At 50.1% G+C, this 23,998-nt stretch overlaps 1 protein-coding gene across 3 annotated transcripts in view; it reads right to left on the bottom strand.

The window, feature by feature from the left end:
* Positions 1–22,379, bottom strand: part of CACNA2D4 (calcium voltage-gated channel auxiliary subunit alpha2delta 4) — a 122,043-nt gene extending 99,664 nt beyond the window's left edge. For 2 of the 3 annotated variants that reach the window (XM_032106003.1, XM_032106002.1), the window contains exons 1-10: positions 21,845–22,108; positions 16,957–17,038; positions 11,129–11,245; positions 9,585–9,644; positions 7,832–7,994; positions 6,040–6,171; positions 5,028–5,088; positions 4,440–4,590; positions 2,794–2,868; positions 1,841–1,930 (exon numbers count right to left, since the gene is read on the bottom strand). In XM_032106003.1, coding sequence (XP_031961894.1) covers positions 1,841–1,930; positions 2,794–2,868; positions 4,440–4,590; positions 5,028–5,088; positions 6,040–6,171; positions 7,832–7,994; positions 9,585–9,644; positions 11,129–11,245; positions 16,957–17,038; positions 21,845–21,951 — 1,038 coding nt within the window. In that variant the 5' untranslated portion in view covers positions 21,952–22,108. Of the gene's footprint in view, positions 1–1,840; positions 1,931–2,793; positions 2,869–4,439; positions 4,591–5,027; positions 5,089–6,039; positions 6,172–7,831; positions 7,995–9,584; positions 9,645–11,128; positions 11,246–16,956; positions 17,039–21,844 lie in introns of all 3 variants that reach the window. The other variant, XM_032106004.1, reaches the window with a different exon arrangement.
* Positions 22,380–23,998: the final 1,619 nt, after the last annotated feature.

Here is a 23,998-nt window from a genome sequence, read left to right as displayed (position 1 = left end):
TGATGAGAAGGAGGTGGTCAATTCCACCAAAGTTCCCCTTTCTCCTGCCTGCATGACTGCAGCAGCACAGATTTGTTTCAGGGCACACTGAGGAAAACCCTTTTCCTTTGCTATTACTGATACAGGTGGTCTAAGAACCTTGAGGAGAGGATTTCAGAGAGCCCTTAAACCACATGAGCACTTGGCAGGTGGCACACTTTCACCTTCAGCTGTGGTACTTGCAGAGCCTGAGGTGCTCCAGCTCCTGCTATCAAGGCACTCTGTAGATAAGCCTTATCAGGGAATCCACAGTCTGAGGAAGGCTGCCACAGGACAACAGGAATGAGTCCACACTTCCATGCCTACGTACGCGCAGCCTCTGGAGCTGCCACGCGTGCACAGAGACAATGTCTGTCTCTTCTGAATGCCACCAGAAATCCTGGCATGAAAATGCAAAGTGACTTGCAAGAGGTCCTGCAGGTCTCCTGCTGCACGTGCAGCTGTCCCACAACTGGCTGGCAGCACAGCTCCCAGCTGAGGGTGGCCTTGGACTGAGGTCCTGTTGCACTGAAGGGCACACAATCACAGCCCGTGCTGCAGCGAACGGCACACAGCAGGACAGCTGGAGCCTGGGGAAGGAAAGCTGTCTGGAAGAGATATGGAGCCCTGCTTCACACATTTCTTTGATAAAGGTACTGTTTGTGAACCACTGCTCTTTGGTGTAAGCCATTTCCAAGGCACAGGAAAGCATAACACCTTTCCTCATCTGCAGGTGCTCAAACGCCGGAGCCAGACAGATCCAAGGTGATAGCAAAAGGCACGAGGGAAGCAGTACTTCACCTTGTGAGTGAATAACAGCAGAAGGTTTTATCACCACTGGGTGCTGCACTGTCCAAGAGCGATCTCAGAGCTGTTTTGAGCTCATTAAGCAAGAGAGGATCAACAAGAATCAAGATAAGCAATGACTACTAGAACTGTTGACTGCATTTTTTAACACTAAATAGAGAGAAAATAAATTCTTTACCCACCAAGGAGTTTCTTCTCTATTACTGCAGTGGAGTCACCTTAGTCCACTAGGGTGCATGGGCAACACTCTCTCCCTGGAGGTATTTTTGGTTCAGAGGACATTTTGTCTCAGCTTTTAAGGTCCCTTCCAACCCAAGCCTTTCTATGATTCTATGATCCACTGGCATCTTTAGGCCAGCCCCACTATGGACAGTGCCATGAGGGGACGGGGGTGTTCAGCTGGTTCTTGCTCCTTTTTCTTGTTACCATTCCTTAAGAAACAGAATTAAATTGTATGTTTACCTCCAGGCTACTGAATTTCCCATTCACATGAGGCAATGAATCATTTATGGTTCTTATCAGAGGGCATGATCAGAGTGATTAATTCTCCTGTACCTGTGATTTCTTCCCCAAGCACTGGTACTCAGCAAAGTGACATTGAAATAAATCTGAAGAATAATCTTTCATGTCTTCATCATCTTCTACTGCTCACTAATAATATTACTTACAGCCAGAACTGTGGCCCTCAGCTGATCAGTTATATTTTATTGCCACCATCTGTAAAGGTGCCTGGGCAATGCCCAGTTGTAGAGCTCATTACAAAAACTCAAGAGGCCCCAGCCTTGCTGGCTCCTGATCCTCCCTGGGCAGGGACTGGTGGCTGTGGACATCATGCACAAACCACCATTTCCCCTAAGATGGGTGAGCCCTGCACACTGTTTGTCACAGATTTGGGATCCGTGAGATTAGCTCATGCCCGCTCCCCGCTGCAGCGCCCTGAGGGATGTGCTGGCACTGGCTGCAGGGGTGGGCAGGGACACTCGTGCCCCACACAAGCATCAGCACCAACTCTTACCTCTCTCAGGATTTTGAAGGACTCTGTCAAAGCCTTGCTCACAGTCCCCACTCCTTTCGCCTGCAGTTCCTCCACCAGCTGCTTGAAGTGCTGGCAAGAAGAGAGGGAAAAACCAGGAATGAGTTGCAGGTAGGGTGTTCCCTGTGACCAGGGGAGGAAAGGGTAGCCTGGAAAAGGTTGTGCCCATGCAGCTACAGCAGGACTGCATTTCTCAGTCTCTGGACCAACAATCCATGTAAGATCATGGAAAGGGCAGAACTACTGGAAATCTGACCTTCCCTTATCTGCCTCTTCAGGAAAAAAAAAACATCCTATGCACCCAAAAGCAACAGGAGAGGAAAAAAGAAAAAATCTGAATGCTTGTCTATGACTTAAGAGGCATTGATCTGCTTAAAGGAAACCCTCTCTGCAAGATAGTGTCAAGGAGGTTTGGGAATCCTTTGCGAAACACTGCAGAAGACTTCATCCTCCAGAGTCATACTCTGAGACCCAGGGCTAAGCTGGGAAAGAAATATGGTTGTTGAAGGCATGGAAGGATGTATTAATACAAACTAAAAAAATTGAAAGTGAAAGGAAAAAAAACCAGAGAGAGAAGCTAAAACTACCAGTCAGCCCAGAGGGTGGTGGAGCACCTGGACACAGGCTGGCCACCTCAGGGCTGCTGAACCCTGCTGGATCAGAGCACCAAAAGCCCTCCTCAGTGGGGACACAGGGAAGCCTTTGCTACTGCTCACCCCACCAGCTGACCCCGTGTTGCAGCAGCTTGGTGTAAGCCAAGGTGAGCCACGGAGCCAGCACACACCTCTGAACTGGTGCTGGCTTCTGAAGGGCAAACCCTGCTGGGAGAGGGCTGTTCCTTGTCCCTGGAGCTCCATCTCACAGCATCTTAACCCCATGCTCTGCTTACATGAAGAGAGCTACCTGAGCTCCATCGAGAGGGGCCCAGCACTCACCTCTCTGTTATCTCTGTCTGCTTGGACCAGGATACCCTTAAAACAGGGTTCAATAAAATGAACATAATCATTGTACTGCAAAGAGAAAGCAAAAAGAAAGGGGTTGTCATGGGAGAAAATTCACAAAATGGGCTCGTGTCCTAGGTGGATGTTGAGAAAACAGCATGGAGAATTATACCATTTGATACCTATTTCCCTTAAAATTGTTTATAGTGATCACAGCAAATCAGGATTTTGAAGAATCTTCTGTTTGTTTAAATAACGCATTAATTCTTGCGTTTTGCTGAGTTCTAGCATATCTACACATACAAAGTTCCTTTTTTTTCCCCCCCCCCTCACACCATAAAGTTTTTATCCACACTCTATGGACTTGTATGCCTGGCCTTGCTTCTAGCACTTTTTGCACCTAGTTTTGACTTCTGGAGATTTTGTGAGTCCCCAGCCACCAGCTGAACCTTGCAACCTGAAGTCTGAAGCCTCTGGTGCACAGCTGAGCAATAACAAACCAGGTTAGCACACACCCACTGAACTGGGATACTTAGGGGAGTGGATGATTCTAGGCTGTTACATGTGAGGTGAAGCTTGGCAATGCCCCTGTGAACCTTTTCCTGCAAGGTTCAGCAGAGTGCAGTTCCTAAGAGGCCACTGATGCTCAGCTGATCAATGGGAGCTTAGGTCAGGCTATAATGTCTCTGAGCCAGTGGGTTCTTGGTGTGAGTGCAGTAAAGGAATATATATATATATATATATATATATATAAAAACCAGGGTATTTCTGGGGCTGTTTTTGAAGAACAGATGATATTTCAAACTCCTTAATGACTCCCCCCTCCATTTTTCTGCCAACACTGTTCACTCTTCCATCTGTCCAGTCATATAAAGACAGAATTGTTGCCACTGGAGTTTCTAATTAGCTAGCATAAGAAGCTATCAACAGAAAGTAGAATTTATATCTCAGTGGCTGTGCCCTGGCACGCTAGCATAGAAAGAAGCCCGGGGAAAGAGATGGTGTTTCAATTAGCTTTGAAAATTAGAAGGTGAGGAGCCTTTAACATGGCACCAGTCTTGGCATGAATCATGGAAAGAAGTTTTGCTTTCTGTGGTCAGTGGAGCTGGTTCTCTGCAGGTAACCAGCCCATCCTCACCCTGCCAGGGCTTAAAAAGGAAGAGAGTAACCCTGAGCCTTCATGACCAAGCTCAATGCAGGCCCAGCTGATGGACTCAGAACCATATGGGCAGCCTGGCAGGATGCTGGAGCACAAGAAGGCATAGAGTGGTACTTTTCTAGCCTGGAAGTGTTATCCCGAGGATCATACTGCTGCTGCTGGACCCAAACATAGTGTTATGGCAAGCTGGGTGAATTTATTAGCTCAGGTCCTTGCTAGCTCAGGTGTCTCTCTACAGCCTTTTGTTATCTGTTGCAGTCACATCCCTAAGCAAGCAAAAAGATGCAGCCAACATCCTCTGTGGAGGAGGGATGAAGTGACCTGGCAGCCACCCTGCTGACCACACAAAGCTGGCTTGCCAAGGGTAATTTGGGTTAATCCCCCACCCAGCACAGGTGCTGCTGTAGGTAGGTCACTGTGATTTGCTGAGGGGATGAGGCTCAAGGGAGACAGCTCAGCACTGCAGTGGAGACAGACATACTGCAATGATGTTGACAAAGTCGTTTTCTCCCAGAGTATCCAAAATGGTGACGATGGTGTGCTTGGCAATGGTCATCCTCAGGCCCTTCATGCTGCCACTGACATCCACAATGATGACGATGTCCTTGGGAGAGGTGGCTGCTTGGATGTACCTGCACAAAAAAAGAACACAGGGAAGCAGGGTGAGCAGCCAGGGAGGAGGAATGCTGGACATGCCACCGTCACACTGTGCCAGCCACGGCACCACATGCACCGTGACCACAGCTACCCAGCAGCATCAGGCTGCCCCAGCACCTCGCTTCCCACAGACTGAGTAAACACACCACACTTCTGAAGGCTGAATATCCCCTTCTCCCAGTCACAGAAGGGTAATTTCCATGTGGCACACGAGATGCCACAGGGGAAGCTGTTGCTGGCAGCTGGCAAAGCTTCCTAACCTGCTGTTACCTTTGTTTATGTACCCCCCCACCTCCAGCAGGAGTGTCACAGGACACCAATTATTGATCAGCAACTCACCAAGGCATCACCTTGGAGAAGGGGGAGAGAGGAAGGATGACAGGTGCTTCAGCCAAGGCTCTCCAAAACTTACCAGCCACGGTTCCTGCAGTCAAAGGAGATGACTCCGTTCTCATCTGGTAACCACTTTATTCCTGAAGAGAGCAGCAAGAGGAGCAGTCAACACACACAGGCAGGCAGGCCTCTGCTCCTGCTCTGCTGCTGTTCCCTGCTGAGCCCTGGCTACCCCAGGGAGCACACGAGTCTGGCCAGCCATAGCAGTGGCCATTCTGCAGAAATACAAGCAGAGCTGCTCGGTCTCCGGCAGTTTTGAGTAAACTGCTTATTAAGTTTCCATTTAAAAAACTGTACCTAGGCATAGTCTGTTGAAATTTGGGAAGCAATTGCGTGCACTTTGGACTTTTTGTCACTTTGATGTAGTTCTCAACAACAGATGTTTTTTCTCCCAGAGGGTGGTTGAGAGCATAAAAAAAGCAGCAGGGGCAGGGATGCATCCCAGATTCCCTGCTACAGGCTCTGTTCACAGCCCTCTCTGCTTCCCCCTTCCCCCGCACATGCCAGGTCACAGAACACAGGCATGCAGCCACCTGACCAAGTGGCCACCGGGCCAAGCTGCAGCTGCAGAATCTCGTGGGTTCCTCCAAGCACTGGACCTCCCTCCTGTGCCATGAGCTAATGTGCCACTCACAGCTGGTGAGTGGATAACCAGGCAGGCTGGCCACTGCATCTGTCACCTGTATCCTCAGAGAGGCTTTGGCCACCACTCAAACCCACAGGGGAGCCTGAGGCATAGCCCTGCTGTAGTGTTTTGGGAGCTTTTTGGGGGACCCCTGCCAGCAGACTCCTCTGGGGTTGCATGGGCAACGTGCCTGAGGGGCTGGTTCTAATGGGAGAAAGTGGTTTATGCCTGCTGGATCCTACTCCTTCAGCCTTATCAGCCCATGCAGGAGTATTTTGCTCACTGCATCCTGCCCCTCTTGGGGCTGTGCTGCCCCAGACTTCCCAGATTGCACTCTTCTGTGGCACAGACCCTGTCCTGCAAAGCTGCTGTGTTGCACTGAAAGAGCAAAGCCAATCTCTTTTACCTGGGTAGAGCCTGAAGAATCCAGTGGAGCTGCCAAAGTACTGCCAGGTCAGTGTGGGATCCCTTTCAAAGTTGTCCACAAAAATAGGATTCAGGGCTTCTGACATGTAAACTCCATTAAGGATGTCAGGGTCTGTGGGGAAGAAAGGGTGTAAAAGAAGGGAGGACATCTGCCACCCCGACAGAGGAGAAGGATGGGAACAAAGGCAGCTCCAGGAGGAATGCAACCTTATCCAAAGCTTTTACATTGCTACATCCTGTTCCCTGCCCATTCAAGGGAATCCTGGAGGCCAGGCCAGACCACCACTGGCCACTGCAGGTGATCTCAGCTTGGTCAGACACCATTAACCCCATTTCTCCTTCCAGCCTTGGCTGCCCTTGAGCACTGCATCTGGTTGGAATAATGCTCTCAGAGACTCAGGGAGGCCATCACGGTGCTGAGCACAGCTGGCACACCCTACAGGCAGTGCTCAGCTGCTGCCAGACAGGGGACATGTGGCTCTTGAGAAGCAGCTGCCTGATGCATCACTGACAGCCTTTCTACAAAGACTGTCTACATTTATGCTAGGTGTAATCACCTAGGACACAGGAGCCCTAGGATTCACACAGTTGCACTCTCTCTCCTCTTTTCCTCCTCAAATCTGTCTTTTCTTCTTTGCCTGCCATTTCTTTGACAAAGCCTGGGCTGTCCTACCATGCCCCCATCTCCTCAGAATCAATAGGAAGTTGCAGATTCCAAGAACTCCGAGGAGGCAGCCTATATTTGGTGTCTGTGTTGACTCACTGCCTCAGGAGACCAAAGAGCAGCAGCAGTAGGAACAGGGAGTCATGAGAAACTGGTCATTGTCAGATTAACTGTGTTTGTGTTGAAAAGAGTGGAGCTTTGACCTACCACTTCCTCTTTAGTCACTTTAGTAAAGGCAGTTTTGGTCAAAAGGAGGGAAAAACTGGATTGTGACTCCCCAGGGATGAGGCCAAAGTAAGTCCTGCGGGAAGGAAGAGCTAGAAATGCTGGGGAGAGCCAGGGTTGCTGCTGTTTGCCAGAGGGGGAGTGAGCGCTGGGGGACACTGCTCCCTGGAGGATCCGTGGGCATGGAAGCGGCCCTCCTCCTTCACACCTCCTGCTCATCCTGCAGCCACAGCCAGAGGAGCTGGTTGGTTCATGGCGAGGTGTAGAGGCAAGAAATCTGCTGGCTGGGCAGTGCCTCTCTGCTGGCTGGCATTCGACCACCTCTCTCCATACTCTGCTGAGGGCAGCAGTCTGCTTGGTACAGTTCTGCTGCTCCTACCCACAGCCAGCTCTGCTGGTGGCTCTGTTGTGAGCAAGATTGTAGGGTCTGGGGCTGCCAGACCACGTGGAACTGATTTAAAATCATGGGGGAAAGAGAACTCCCTCTATTGTGTCTCTAAATAACAGCAGTTGTGAGCACAGTCACCAATGAGATTCTTGACAACTAAAGGCCTTGACAGAGCCAGCCCTTCATCCAGTGTGACAATTGCCAATAAAGTCTCACCACAGTTTGTCTCACAGCATCTTTGGTTGGGTAGAGGGCCTGCAGGAGAATACTCTACCCACCATAAGAGGTTTTCCAAGAGCAGATAGTACCTAAGCCCTGCCACAGTGACAGTGCAGCACAGACTGACTGTCCCTTGGTCAGCACCTTTCCAACCCTGCCTTTTTTTTCCCCCCCCCTCTGTCAGGTGCTGTTTTTCTATCCCCATCCTTGCTTCCAGTATTAATGCTGATAATTTGCACACCGACCTCCCAGCAGTGAGAAAGTAGAGGCCATTACCTTTGTTGTAGACATTGGTGGGGAGCTGGATATCGCTGTAGGTTGTGTTCACCAGCAGGTTATTGAAATGCTCATTTGGCTCCAGAATGAATTCATCCCCAAGCTCCACGTAATTGTCATTTTCATCCTTATTGTTAATCAGGAGAGAGTTGTAGTAATCAAACTGTTGATGAAGGCAATGGAAGAGAGAAAGACAAAGAGGGAACAGGACAGACTATTACCAGCACTGCTGGGAAAAGCACTCTTTAAAACAAAGAGGGGACATATGGAGAATCAGGGCTTCGAAGAGGATCAAAATGAGCAGCAAACAAGCTGTTACCAACTGGAAGTGTCAGGCTGCCCAAACGATGGTTTCTGGCCAGTTTCTTGTTGTCGTGTGCCCGTATGACCAAAAGCACTGTCAATGCCAGGAGCAGAAGAGCCACTTAGGCACAGAGGGGCAGGGTGGCAGACTGCTGCGGCCCCTCAGAGCTATTTCAGGGATTAGCTGGAGAGCTGAAGTGCCTCACTGGGTCTGGCTCCCAGGTTTAGCACAGGACACGGCAATGCCGACCTCACCTGCCCTGTCCCTGCAGCTGTCACTTACCGAGTTAACTCCTGCTGTACATCCAGCCAGGATTATCCCCTCATCCTGTCACTGCAAGGAGCAGGCACTCATCAAGAGCAAAGGATCAAGCAGAAGGTGCTCAAAGACAACGCAGTGTGCCCCCTGTGAAGGTCACTGGAGATTTACCACCTACAGCCACTTTAGTATATTCAGGGCATTCTTTGTCCTTGGGTAACCTGCGTTTTTAAGATGTTTTGCTGACTTTATCTGAGCCAGAGGTTATGTAAGGATTCATGTTCAAGCACTTACAGCACTCAGAGGGTGCAAATGTAGTGTGCAAATACAGAGTCATGTACCTCAACTCACCCATGACCCTCACTGTGAATGCGGCTGACCCAACTAGCATGACTAATGGGATTCTTTTACAAAAAGGAAAAAAAAAAAAGGCAAGATGAAATTAGTAACTAGCTTGATTTCAAGGAGTGTTTTCATTCCCAGCCTTTCCCAGCACTGAGACATGTACTTGCATGGGTAGCCTGTCCATCTGCTAAGCTGTCTGTGCTTGTGCTGTGGACAGAGGGCTTCCTTCCACAGCCTTTTCACTCCAGCTCCCTTCACCAGCAATAATCCCATAGCTTGGCCACAACAAACAGTTATTAACAGAAAGCCAATTATCCAAATTGCTTGGGCAGCACCAAACTTTCACCTTAAGGGAAGTCCTGACGAGTGGGTGTCTGTCTGGTACAGAAAAGATGATGGGAGCTGTTAAGAAAGATGGTGAGAAACTCAGTTCATTTGGATTAACGGATTGCTGTGGGTATTTGTAACAGCATCCTCCTCATTGTTCATTCACACTCAATTTTTAGCTCATTTTCCAGTCAAGTAACCCACAAAGTGCCAGCTAATTTGCTCTAAAACGTCGCCTAACGACAGTGTTGGCTGTGCAGTGAAAGTAATGCCAATAATATCATGCAGCCCAATGTCTTCCCAAATCCTTCCCCTCCCAGGGCCAAAGGAACTAATCTTCTCGGTGTTTCTGTGTTTGGGATCTGCCAAGGATGTCTCTTACTCGCAGTAGTCTCTAGACAAGCTGAGTGTCCTGAGGAGAAGGTGATTCCTGACCTGCCCAGGAGCCTGCGGGGGTGGGCTCCTGGCTCTGCCCGTTCTCTGTGTGCCACGTTTTGTCACTGACCAGGACAAACTCACCTCCAGCGAGGAGTTGTACTCGTGGTTCAGATCTGCATCTTCTGCTGCTTCCACCAACCTCTAAAGCAAGCACACAGAAAGGAAGGTGAGCGGGTGCTGGGGCAGAGCCCTCCAGAATTTCTTCCAGCTGCATCAGCGACTGCCTCCTTCCCCACAACCATGTCTTGGGTTACAAGCTTCCCTCTTTCCCTCCTTTCCCGCTGACCTGTCGTTCTGTGCTGCACTTTTACAGCTTGGAAGGTATACTATTTGCAGCTATTTATTGCCAAGTGTATTCACACCTACTTACTCCGGAGTCCCTACTAAACCCCTGAGCAATTTTAGGTATCACAGGACATATACAAACAGAAACAGGTCCATTTACAGGAACAACAGACAGATTTAATTTCATTTTCCACAAACCCTTCCAAAAAGCCATGGGAAAGGCATTTCAGCCCCAGCTTGATGTCAGTATCTCATCAAAGGAAAAGGCCTTGTGGGAGTCTCAGTCTGGTATTGTTACTGAGACAAAGACCATGACTGGATTTCGTAAAGGGCTCAGCCATGCTGTGGCCATTTATAAGCTCTTACCATTTATGGAAGGCAATAAAATCAGCCAGTTTTCTCCAGTATGATGCTTCAGGGCACTAATTCTCAATTGGTACAGACTGGGAAGGGATCCAACAGAACACGTACGTGTTTTCAGGGTTGCACAATCAGCAACAGTCTCAGCAAAACTACATTTTGCTCCTTCACAAAGGATAAGGCAATCCAAACCCTGGAAAAGCCTGGCTAAGAATTTCATGCAATGGGCCAAAGCTCTGGGACTAAATATGCCCACATTTCACTTGGAGACTCAAATGATGTGTTTCTGGATGACTTTTCCACATTAGAAACCTTAAACAGTCGAGGCTCTGTGACTACAGAAATATGCTTTTCATAGTAGGTAAACACATGGGAATATGATAAATCCTTAGATGCAGGAAGTAAGAGGGGCCAGGACGATTGCCTGCTCTGATCTCCCACACAGCAACAGCTACAGACCTCTTGCCACCTCCTCCACACTTCCCCGTGTACACAGCTGGAAACCCAAGCACCTTCCTTGCAGCTTGTGTTCAGGAGGTGCAGAAATTCCCCTTGAGCCACACACACAGCTGAAACAAGCGCCTAGTCTTCAGCGGCCAGAGCACATTAGAGAAGGATGAACTCAGTTTTTCACTTCTGAGAGGTTTTTCTTCTCCCCCTCCTTTAAACAGCTTGTCTCCTCAAAGAGTGTTCATTCCCTCATATTTATTCCTAGACTTTGTTTTTATCTTGTTTTCTAATTTGAGCACAGGGAGAAGCCAGCATCCCCTTGTCTGAACGCCCACACCCTCCCACCAGTGTCTGCTTAAAGCTCAGAGCGAGCAGCCAGCTGCACCAGCAGGCTCTTGCTTGGGCAGGGAAGTCCTCACACAACCCCTGCACCCACACACTCCTGGTGCAGGCAGGAGGCCTGTGCCTGCTGCTCCAGGGCTGACAGGACATGAATTCCCTCCCAAAGCCCCAAGCCCCAGTGGTCATACCTCAACAGCTTCGACCTTCCTGCGGAGCATGCTCTCCATCTGATCTGAGAACTTCTTCACCAGCTCCAAGCCATCCACCTCCTTGATTTTCAGAGTTGGCTCCACATCTTTGTACTTCTACCCAAGGGAAAGAAGAAAATCCTGCTGAGCAGGAGGCTCTTAAGGAGAGGGACAAATCTATTATTGCTAGTTGGGTATTGTCTTTGGTGAGGGAGGGTGTGTTGAAACAACTGCTTTGATTTTATCACCTTCTTCCATCTTTGCCTTTCCCTCTTTTCCAGCCTGTAATTCAGGGTGTGCAGATCAGTGGCTGTAACTCAAAGCACTTTGACCAAGTAAAAACAACTGGCCCACTTGAGAGCTTGTGGCTGTTGAAAGCAGCAATGCACCTGCAGCAATTAGTGACTACAAATTAGAGAGAGAAGCAGGAGGCCAGGTTTTAAAAACCCAAACCATGCACTGTGATGACATCTGTAATAGCATTGTACACATCATGCCCCTCCAGCTTGCTTAAGGCAGAGGGAGGAGCAAGGGAGTGGAGCTATGTGCTGTCATTGCACCTCTTCCTGTGTCACATGTGCTCTGGGGGCACTGGTGGGGAGATGTCCTGGCAGTGTCCCTGCTGTCCTGCCCCAGTGCCACCACCTCTGTGAGGGAACTTGCCAGGTCTCCAGCAAGAAGGGCCTGCTTATGTGGGAGCCTGCCAAGGAAAGCTGAGACAGACAGTTATGATGCTACTTTTATTGGGCACCCAGGAGCATAAGCTAGGCCAAGCAATTCCCAGAAACTAGGAGCTACGAGCATGGCTACTTGGTGCTGCCTCCACAGGGAGAGATGCTGTAACAAGGAGGATCTAGATCTCACAGCTTTAGAGATAACCAGTTTATTCTCACCATGTTTCATATAACCTAGGAATTAAAAAAACCCCAAGAGTACATCTAAACTGTGTAACCATAATCTGCCCTGGACTGGATACAGTGGCCTTTATTTCTCCTTTCCAAAAAAAAACCCCACAGCTAACAGAGATAGCCAGAAAGAAAGAGTAATAAAACCCACAAAAGGACACAGGATGATTAACTTATTTCAGAAAAGACAGAGCCTTATCTCCTGAGCTGTGTGGAAACACAAAGGCAACCAACTGCAATTCCCTGGTCCCTCATCATCAGTTTTGTCTGCAGTGTGTACAGCCCCCCTCCATCCTCACGTTGTGTTAGCATCACAGCAGCAATCTCAGCCAGGGCTGGGCTTCTTGTGCTGGGAAAAAAACAAGGTGGTGAAAAGGGCAAGGAGACACCAGGGGCTCTGGTGGCACTTTTGAATTAGAGGGGAGCAGCGGGGAAAGGACTTTGAATGTCATTAGGGTGAGCCAGTGGAGCCCCTTTCGTTCAAGAAGCTCCCTGACCATCCAGGAGGGTGGCTGAGCACGGGCAGAGGAAGAAACGCTGAGGAGGTCAGACAGAAATAGCAGCAGCATCCAGCCTGCAGCAGGCACGGCAGGGAGGCTGCTCGCTCTGCCTGGCACCATTAACAGCAAGGGCTTTACTGGATTAAAAACGCCAGGCCTCGCATCCCCTCCGCTGGGGCTGGGGAGCCGGGACACGCGGGCGGGGGAGCAGCAGGAGGAGAGGAGGGGTTGAGCAGGAAGGCTGGGGTAACCACGCTGCCAAAAGAGGAACGTGCAGCCACAACCCCCACCGAGGTCCCTGGCTGGTGGTGAGACCGCAGCACGGCCCAGCTGGTGTCTGTCCCATTTAGCTCCATGCCACGGGGCCGCCGGGAGAGAGGCGATCTCTGCCAGGCTGGGCTCTAACCAGGCCCTGCTCGGGGCAGGAGGGGAATCTCTCCTGGGAACACTAGCAAAGGGGGGCAAGCGTGCACCTCACAGAGTGACCTGCCCCTGGTTGCCTTGGGTCACAGCTGCAATTAAAAGCAGCAGGGCTTTCCCCCCCCTCTCCATTAATTTTTTTTTTAATGTGCTTTTGACATACTCACAAGCAGATGTTACTGGGGTGAAAGTAATCATGAGAAATCACAAGCAGTCTGACACATCTCAGCCCTGAGCTCTAGCCAGAGATGGGAAAAAACCCCAAAACCAAACCCCAACACAAAACACCATAAAAAACCCCCAACAACTTTCTGCAAAGTTTCATTTCCCTAAGGAATACACCAGGTTTGAGCTGAAATCCTATTTGAGCTTTTTTCCTACGCATGAACCAGCAAACCACTACATGCCTGCATTCCTGCCACTGAAACCTCTGGCTATTGATGACTATTCATCCAAGATTTCCCAATGGTGGGCAATGGAGTGGTGATTCCAACACTGACACCAGACACCATGGCTGAAAGTCAGCTCAGGTGCTTGTAGTTGGCCAAGATTATCCTGTACAACCTGTGCTTAGGGTTCAGGCTATCAGATCATTGTAAAGTACAGAGCGGGGATCAGGCTTGGGAGAACTGGCTGAAAGGATCTGATGTTGAAAAGAGGCCAAAAAGTTAGCTCAGCTCTAACAGAAAATCTTTTCTTATGCATCTAACACTTAGCATTCCCTTAAAACAGCAGGAGCAATTCATTAAGATTCCCCTTCTGCAGTGACGGGGGTGGTGATTTAGAAGTAGAATATCCAGAATTCAGTATCCCGAGTTTTATCTGTGAACAGAGATATGTCACCAAATATATATTCTTGTCCCCACCTCCATAAAATTCAGCCTATTGAAGTACACGGTGCTGCATTACTCACTGCTAGTGGAACTAAATTAAGAGTGTGAAAGACATTCCTTTCATCTTCACCCAGGAAAACGTCTTGACTGAACTTCTCAAGTTTGTCTGGTCTTTGCCACATTTTTTGGGCTTTCTAATAACTGCAGGGCAAAGCTCTCTGATGCAAGGTAAAAGCCTGCCCTTGGGGATTCAAGGGATGTCTGTTAGTTCACCAGGTCTCTGGGAATGATAAAGCCTGGTGGAAAGTCAACCACCTGGGTTTGCAACATATTAGGGCTCTTCTGGAGGAAACAAACAAAAAGTCCAAAGAAAAGCAAGCAAACTCAAAACCACAAAAGAAAGCTTATGTAAGTAGTTCAAGAGTATTAGGCACAAGGGAGACACAAAATAAGATCCAAACTGAGATAACAGCACCTTCTGTATTTCCTCAAAGACAAAATGCCCGTGGACTTAGACAAGCACTGAGAAAAGAATCACCCGGACCTCCGTGCTGTGCTCCCCACCCTTCTGCTGGGTCACACCCATGCATGCAGAGAAATACTTGATGTGAAAAACAGGTAACAGCCTAAAAAAGAGAAATGTGCCTGGGGCACAGGCAAACCCTCGTGCTTGAGTTCCACACTTTGGCGTGTTTGGCTGCCTGGGCCTAATGCACCCACAGTCTGTGCCAATGAGATGATCTACATAAAGATGTTTGGGGTCTGCCAGGGTGCATGAAAACATTGCCTAATAGTCAAAGATCTGTTGGCATCCACTTGTAGTGCTGGAGGTGCCAGGGTCGCAGTGGCAGCCCCCTGGGATGGTCCCTGCTTCGAGATGAGGAACTGGGAGAAGGTGCCCAACCTACCTAAAGAAAAGGAGGCTGAGAGAAGGACTGGAGTGAGGGCTGGCTGGTTTTCCCCGCTTTCCTTATTTCCCAGGGAAATAAGAGGAGATGAAAAGGCTCAAGAAGTGAGGTTGAAAGGTAAACTTGAGCTGCTTAAACTGCTCAAGTTAGGGCAGGGCACGACACAACACAAATTTAGGAGATGGCTCTTTGCTGGAGTGTTTACAGAGCAAGGCTGGATGAAGCTCATCTGTACCCCCTGCTCAAAGTGACATTTTCCTCCTGAGTCACAGGTGACATTGTGTCCAGCTCAGGGATCTCCAGAGACTGTGCCCAGGCATCAACACACGCAAGAGCAAAGCAGACACCTTCCCCTTCAAGAACAAAACTGTGTGTGAGGACTGGGCAGGCAAGTGGTATTATTTCATAAGGCTCATCAGGAAAATACAGCTCTGCTTTAATTCTTCTTGACATGAACACTAGATTGGATTTGGTTACATTCAGGCTTCTTTTTCATCTGAAACTGAGCTTTCTTTGCTTCCAATGAATCATACCAACGGCTGATAAAGAGTTGTGAGTTTTTGTTCAAGAACTAGCTGCTGTAACTCTAATTCTTAGTGGCACTATGAGCACCTGCAGGCCTCATTTAATCCCAATCCCAAAGGAATCAAGATCCTAAGAGACAAAACACATGATGCAACACATCCAGAGGGGCAGCACAGCACAGCTGTCTTGGCACTCACAGCAGTACCACACGTGCCATTCCTGGCCTGCATTGACAACTTTCACAGCACTGGTACTTTCAGGCTAACCCCAGTTCCCCTTCCCCAGTCAGTGTCACTGACTCCTGGGCCCCAAGGAACATGAACTCACTGAATCTCTCAGCAGAAGCAGCACAAGCTGTCTGTCAGCCCACACCTACACAGCATCAGAAAGATGCCTAAATATCAAACAACCCAAATCTGCATTGTCCCCCCACCCAGAGCTCCAGCTCTCACCAGAGATGCTCACATGTCACCTTGCCTCTGGCAGCTATGGCATGGGGACCCCAGGGGACAACAGGCAATGCAGAAGCATCATCAAAACTGCTACAAGGCAAACTTTAGCCTGCATCTACATCCTGCTGCAGCTGCCTCATGGTTAGTGCATGAAGTACCTTTATCAGTGCTGGCAGCCTTTTATTGCATGGTGAATCTTTCCTCCCAAGAGGAGCTGATGATCAGCATAGCCCTTGGTGATGGGTGCTGAAAGCCTGTCTTGGCCAAACCTAGCAAAGTTAGTGCTGCAGGATGTGATCCCTTACTCCAAGCAAAAAGCAGCACTCTGGGGACAGGGAAACAGGGCTCAGCAGCAAGGCAAGGAAAATGATATCCAACTCCTTTGTGCTGCACTAGGATGTGGGTGTAATTGCTAATGTGAGGACAGAACTCAGACCCAGAAGGTGTAAAGGACAACTCATGGCTTGTGTTGAAGGATCAGAGAAAGAGCAAAGACAAAAGAACTGGATGGCTGCAGAGTGGAGTCTGCACTCCTTTGGATGCAATCAGCAGCCACCAGTCCCCCAGAGCAGCACTCGGGAGGTGCAGGGCAGAGATCCCCAAGGCTGAAAGAGAGCAGCCATTCACCACGGACTTAAGGAAGTTTCTCTACAGCCACAAAAGGGACCATTTGTTTAAAGCCCCTGGAGCTACAGCCTTGAATGCTGGTAGAGAGTTTACTGCAGTAGTGCCTGTTTGGTGATCAAGCCAAGCAGAGCTCTGCCTCTGGCTTCCAGGGCACCTGCCTGAAGCAGAGTCTTAAGGGCAAAATTCAAAGAATTGATAAACAACTGGCTGAATACAGATGAGAAAGCAAAAAGAAATTAGTGTCAGCTGGAGAGCTGCAGGAGGGGATGATGGGGTGACAATGAGCAGCTGAGTGATGAGCAGCAGAGGGACTTAGGAAAGGAGGAATGAAGGGTCAGTACAGGGGAGCACGAAGTGATCATCAGAGTGGAAACATGAGGAGTGCTGTTAAAGAGTACTTTTAACAAAAAGTGGTACAATTAAGGTGGTGTGCAGCAGTGGCTGATGAAAGCAGGGAAGGCATTGAATGGATCTCCCTCTCCAGCTCATGCAGAGCTGCCACAGGGCATCTCTCTGTGCTTATGGACACAGAGCTCCGTGATTTTAAAAGGCAGCTGGACACCAGTGCCTCATTCTTTCCTCCACCCTGGGGGGAACCTTGGAAGGCCACATGGGGAGGTGAGATGAAGCAAAGAGAACCCTCACACATTTTGCCTACCTTCTGCAACAGAGGGGAGCCCGAATACTTAGTCACAATGGAGTACAGCTCCCCACCAAAGGCATCTGCCCAGGACTTCACCCTAAAGAAAGGGCAAGAAAAGAAAAATCAATGTTATTAGTGCAAAGTCTGCAAAACTGGTTACTTCTTCAGACAGGCAAAGCTCCATCTTTCTGAGCACAAATCCCCCTATATTTCTCTAAGCCACTCTTCCAACAGTAGCACTGTTCTGTCCCCAGACTCAAGCCAGACAAGCAGCAAGGCAGGAAACAGTGCTGCTCTTGGACATTCTGCCCAGGACACTGGTCAGCAGGGAGAAACACTGAGTTCTGCTGGTCTCAGTCACTGTGCTTCGAGTTGAGTATGTCCCACCTAACTTCAGATGTACAAATTTGGTCTTACAGAGCATCCAAGTTCCTTCTGTTGCTGGCAAAGTGAAATAAATTGCTTTCTGCAGACACCTATCTGTCCTCCCTGACAGGCCCTGGGGTGAAGGGCTAGACACCTAGTGCCAAACCTGCTGAAGAGACATAAGTGTCAGAACTTAAGGAAGGCGTCATGATTCTCCCCTTGGATTCAGCTCCTCCAGCAGAGCAGGCCAGAGACTAATGAGCCAGATGAATCCTCTGCTCTCACTGGTGCTGCTGCTGCTGCTCGATGATGCCACAGCAGACTGTGCCTTGTCACGGTAAGCACCCCTCACACTCGTGCCATCCTGGAAATAATGGATGGCAGCAAGCCCACGTGGAGAACATGCAGATGTCCAGGAGCAGCCTGAACACTGAGCTCTCCAAACCGAAGGAGATGGCTCCCAAAACGGACAGAGCACTTCAGAGAGCTGCTACATGATCCATGTTAGGCAGCTCCACCTATACGGATTCACCTAAGAGAGATTTATTTAATGCAATAAATGGCCTTCTCCACTTACCAGAGTACACCACTTATTCCTGGTGTGTAGAGCCTCACCTACAGCTCCCAGCAGATTTCTTCAAGTCCCAAGCAGGCTTTAACCCCAGGGCCTGATTTCCCAGTGCACTGCACCACAAATAATACACCAACACAGAGATGAGCTCGGGAGCAAAGCCAGCACAGCAATGGTGGAATAATGACAACAGCTCCCTTCAACCCAGGAAAGCCTGCTCAGCCTCCCCTCTCACACACAGGAACACACAGGCAGCTACAGGAGCACACACAAAGCTGCAGCTCTGCACTACACCTCTCCCCGCTACTACAAAAAAAGCATGAGACAGTGGGTGCCTTTTTAAATCAATCCTTAATTGGCAATGAGGCATTCATATTTAACCACTGAGTGTGAACTAGCACCAGCTGAAGTCAATTTTTTTTTTTTTTTTTTTTTGCACTGTGCTCTGCATCTTGTTTTGAGAGCCAGAGCTTTTATCTCATCATTTCGTCCTTAGAGAAAAAGACATACAGGTATTTTCTAGGAGACCAGGATTTATTGGGCTATATCAGAGTTAGTCTAGCAAGCCTAGAATAAAAGAAGGAACGAGAGACAGGGATCCCATGGGATGCTTTCCTGTTTGTTGTAGTAGTGACTAACGCATCCCCTTAGATATGAGGATCTCTGCATCAACGTTTAACCTGATGCCCATCTGCTGCTGCTGGCTTTTTAAGTTTCATGTATGAGCTGTTTTGTGCTGGTATTATTAACTAATATTCTCCAGTCTCCTTGCCTTTTACTGCAGGATGAGAGAACCTAAACATGAAGGGACAGTAATTTTAGCAGGGATGTTTATTTTTACCCCATTTCCCTCCCCCCACCTCTGTTTTGTGTCATGTGTGTGGCCATGTGTGTGCCCCTACTCCTTCCAGCCCTCATCATTTTTCAGCCCAGCAGGGTGGAAGAGTCTGTGGTGTGATTTCTGATTAGTGGGTGCAGTTGAGCATCTTCTTGAAAGTTCTTGAAACTTCCAGCCACAGCAGAACTTGAATTAAAAAGGGGTTTGTGTCATTTTGGGATGTCTGCTCTGGCTCAGGGACTGGTATTTCTTCTGGTCTCAAAGCAGAGGAGGAACGAGGCACAAAGACAGGGGGACCAAAAAGAGGGCCAGAGAGCGGCAGCTTTGGAGGACTGGTTGGAAAGTTAGGGGGCACAGAGGAACGAGAGGGCACAAAGGCACCAAATCCCTGTGTCACAGGGCTAAAGATTGTGTCATTAAAAATATCTGGTGGCATTTCACAGAAGCTGAAAAGTAGGAAAGTGAAGAGGCAGAAATACACCGGCATTTACATCTTTAAAAGACAATTATTTGCCAGGGAAATTAACAATCTTAGAGTACTGGGAGATTAAGAGCAGCCTGCTGAACTTAAATAGGTTTCCTTAATTTTTTAATAAGTGAGAGAAAAGGTCAGTCTAAGACTCATCAGGTTGAGAGGAATTTCTTCTAAGGTCTCTGGCTCTGTCCAACTCACAGGCAGATGTATAAAGGCAATAAGAACAGCCTATAGAGGCCATACCAGATTGAACTCTGCCTCTCCCACCAGCATTCCCCAGTGGTTCCATTACCCCAAGAAGAAGCCAGCCCCAACTCCTCACCATCCTCACAGCTGCCAGCACTCCTGCCCATGCCATGGCTGGCACACAGCCAGAGCTGTGTCCAGTGGGAAGGAAGAGGTGGTTCGGAAAGAAGAGGTGGTTTGTGTGCTGAACTTGCACCCCAGAAGCATCACTAGGAACTGACTGAGCAGATTTTTGCACTGCTGGAGCTAAAGCTGAGTGAGCTTTGGGATAAGCTGGCGGTGATCCAAGCGCGATGCAGCAAAGCCAGACACGGCACAGGCCGAGCAAGCCGTGTGTCGCTTCACCCCGATCGAACCCAGCTGCTGCTTGAAGGACTCTGGTTTTGTGTCCCCAAAATGTCCCCGTGTAACCCAGGAAGCAGATCCATTTTCTGCTCATTTACTCCCTTTGGGCCTCTGGCCAATGTGCTTCTCTACTGAAATTTCACTTCAAAAGGGCGACTTTTGTGTTGTGGTTAAATTCACGAGTGGATTTGAAACAACAGGGATTAATTCAGCCATTGGTCTGGTTTTAGTACCAGAGGAGAAAAGCTCTTTTTCTATTGTTTATTCTTTGTTCTTGTACAGGAATAAGTTCCAAATTGTACAAAGTGACGTAAATATTTTTTTTTCCAGTAGTAAAGGGCTATCACATTATAATGAAACACATCAGAAAAGGATTTGGTCAGAGATTGCCTGCCTCTAATCCCTGCTCTTGTATTCAGTGGCAAGAACAGCAGGAAGGACAGGCTGGCTTCTAAATGCCACAGGCTTCAATGCTGAAAGGTATTCCTTAAATATGCAGTATTTATCCTGGACATGGAAAGTTGATTTGCATGGTTTGAAGTTAGCAGAAGGTGGATTTTATCTTGTGTAACCTCTGTGCCCTTTCTGTGAAACCCCAATCAGAAGCACTTTGCTGGGGAAGGGCTTGGCAGTGCAAGAGTAAAATCGGTAGCAGTTTCCTGAGAGCCCCCTGGATAAGGTCAGTGCAACTCCTGGTCAGATGGGCTGTACTGGTGGCACATCTATAAGGGTGTGATTGGCAATTTTTGAATAAAAAACATTTCCCCAAACGCAGGAAAGGGCTTAAGCTGACTTGATTTTTCAGATGTATCTCCTTCTGAAACCTGCTGGCAGTGTTGTCTCCTCTCCAGACCAAGTCCTGCACCCACAACCCTGGGATACAGCACCCCAGAAGCTGCCCCACAACAACTTTTACCAATCGTGGTGCCGATGTTTTTAATCCTTAAAGGATTTAACTTGTCTAAATCAGCTTACCAAGGTGAAGTTTTATAAACGGGGATTGCTGAGAGCTGTTGTGCTCCTGGGGGGCTGCCAGGGCTGTGTTGCTGGCGGGGAGCTTTCCAGCAGTGACCGTGCTGGAGGAGCCGCTCGTCACACCAACACACGTGGGCGTGGGTGCACTGCAAACCCACATCCCAAAAGCTACATCAAGACTCCCAGCATGTGCAGTGCATGCACAAACCACGGCTGGGTGTGCTCTGTATTGCAGCTCAGCGCCTCATTCCTTTGCTCCAGAGCTCTGGGAAGGACCATTACGCCTTTGTAGAGAGGTGGAGCAAGAACAAGTGAGAAGTGCTGTGGCCTCTTCCTCTATTTAGCTTCCTCCCATTAACATCCTCTGACGGCCACACACGTGAATAACCACGTCTGTGTGTATTACCCAGGCTCTTTTCAGCCAGTAGAGATCCAGACCAACGCAAGGGACCAGAGCTTCGGGGCTGCAAACCTCGCCCTGCACAATCTGGCTGGGTCTTGTGCGTGGCAAAGAGATGCGTCCTCGCTCAAACGTCCCGTGTGCATCCCCCACGGGCAGAACCTGGCCAGTGCTGGGCATCCCCTGGGTGTTCCCAGCACACTGAAACCCAGCAGTGTCACTGAAACCACTCTGCTCAGCTGGGAGCTGCCAAACTGGGGCCACTCGTGTCCTTCTCCATGGTGGGATCTCCGCAAGTTGCAGCAGCAGCAGCAGCAGCAGCAGCAGCAGCGGGGTTTTACGAGTGTGTCTTTAAACTGGTTTTGCCTTCTGTTGCCCAGTGCATTAAGCAGAGCATTAATAGATGTCAAAGTACTTAACTAAAGCAGATGAGTATCATTGCTACTCTTGAATGCGGAAGAAGAGGTATTGCATTCTAGCCTAGATCTGGGCACCAGGTCTGTGGCTCCCATGTCTGTGTCCTCTGCCAGGAGCCAAGGTACAGAAATGCCACTCCGCTGCAGCGATGTGCCCCTCTGGAGGAGCCTGTCCCCGCCGATGCTGCCACTGCCAGGGCGGCATTCCCACCCGCCTGCCCATGCCCTCGGCACTGCTCGCTCCACGCCAGCCACGGAGAGAAACACTTACGTCTCCAGCGGGATCTTCGTCTGGGCCCTGGCAGAGGGCGGGAGGCAGAGCAGACAGAGCATCATCCACGGGACGGCCCAGGGCCCCATCCTCCGGGCACCAGCCATCAGCAGCGGCTCCGGCCGGCGGCATGCGGGGGCTCCCCGCCGTTCCTGCTGCGCTGGGGGGGCTCCCCCGCGGCCCCCGCCATGGTGCCGGGCTGGGAGCCCTGTTCGTGCGGGGCCGGGCCCCGGGGGCACCGCGGGCACCGCGGGCACCGCAGCCGCCTCTGCCCCGGGAGCGCCGCTGCCGCTGCCGGGCGCCGTCGGGGGTGTCCGGCCCGGGGGTGTCCGGCCAGGGGGTGTCCGGCCCGGGGGTGTCCGGCCAGGGGGTGTCCGGCCAGGGGGTGTCCGGCCCGGGGGTGTCCGGCCCAGGGCAGCCGGAGCCGCGGCAGCTGCGGGCGGGGTGCGCACCCAGAGGTGCGGAGCGGCTCCGTGCCCCGGAGCGGCCGCGCCAGGACGGAGCTCCGCGCTGGGAGCTGCAGTGGCTGCGTAATCCCCTGCCAGCCCTTAATCCCCTCGCCAAGCAGCAGCAGCCACAGATTTAGGGAAGTGGAGTGGGATAAAATCACCCGGGATTACTCTGATTTCTGAAGACGGGTCTTGGCTTCTCCAGCCGGAGGTCAGGCCGTGCCTGCTTTAAAGGGGTCGCATCCACATCCCCCAAACCCCTCCCTGACCTTTGATCTCTGCCTAGCAGGGCCTCCCCGACCCGCAGGGTGCTGGCGGGTCCCTGCGGCAGGTAGTCCCAGCATTATCTCCTGCCCGAAGGGGATCTGGGGCTGGCACCAGGAGCGTGGGGGCAGTGGTGGAGCCCTGAAGGTACCAGCAGCGGGTTCGTGCTGGTTCACCCCTGCTCGGTGCTGAGGAATGATGAGTCTGGGCAGAGCCTTGGCAGCAGCCAGGGCAGCTCCGAGGCAATTGCCAAGGCAATCTCCTTCCAAGCCATGTCTGTGGGTCTCACGCTGGCGAGGGGAGAGGAGGGAAAAGGAGCAGTGGAAAGCAAAAGTGGCGTGAAAGAAAGGACTCTGCCAGTTTCAACGGATCACCTCCTAATGTGAATGATTATTTATTAATAGCCAGACCTTTCCGTTTGGCCAACATTCAATTGAGATTGCCATCCCCTCGTCTGTGTCTGGAGACCAATGAATCAAAGGAGCCCAATTGCTGAGCTTGATGAATAGCAGGGAGCAGCAAACTGCATGCTCCGATGGGGGACACGCTATGGAAGCTCATTATCATCATGAGAAGTATGAATTATAAATAACTGCAGATATGGCAGCAGAAAGAGCATAAATTACTACAGCGACCTGTTGAACAGCTTGACTCTATGGCTGTGAATGAACCCATTTATTAGAGTATCTTCCAATCGTCTTTTGCACGTTTACAAATGGCTTGTTTGATATAAAAGGCAAGGCCACATGAGATTATCAGGTTGCTCTTAAGGACGTGGAGGGGGACACTGGCTGTCACAGCACTGAAATAAAATTAAGGCACCTGCTATAGATGTGCTCTGAGTGCAGCTCTGGTACCTGTCATGGTTTGACTCCCGCTGGCAGCTGGGCCCCACACAGTTACTTGGTCACTCTCCCGTGGAGGGATGGGGGAGAGAATCAGAAGAATAGGAGAGAAAACTCATGGGTTGAGCTAAAGACAGTTTAATAAGGAAAGCAAGAGCCGCACACGCAAGCCAAGCAGGAAAAATGGGAATTCATCCACCACTTCACCTGGGCAGGCAGGTGTTCAGCCAGAACCAGGACAGCAGGGCTCCATCACTGGCTCGGGAAGACAAACACCATCACTCTGAATGCCTTCCCTTTTCTCCTTCCTCCCCCCAGTTCGACATGCTGGGCAAGGTACTATAGGGTGTGGAATATCCCTTGGGTCAGCTGGAGTCAGTGATGCTGGCTGCGTCCCCTCACAGCTCCTCGTGCACCTCCCCAGCCCCCTCGCTGGTCAGGTGGGCTGAGAGGCAGAAAAAGCCTTGGCTCTGTGTAAACACTGCTCAGCAATAACCAAAACATCCCTGTAGTACCATCAGTTTTCAGCACAAATCCAAAACACAGCCCCATACAAGCTACTGTAAAGAAAATTAACTGTATCCCAGCCAAAAGCA

This window comes from Corvus moneduloides, chromosome 4 (assembly GCF_009650955.1).
Source record: "Corvus moneduloides isolate bCorMon1 chromosome 4, bCorMon1.pri, whole genome shotgun sequence".
NCBI classification, from domain to species: domain Eukaryota; kingdom Metazoa; phylum Chordata; class Aves; order Passeriformes; family Corvidae; genus Corvus; species Corvus moneduloides.
The sequence above is the reverse complement of the archived record's forward strand: the minus strand, read 5'-3'. Positions and strand labels throughout refer to the sequence as shown.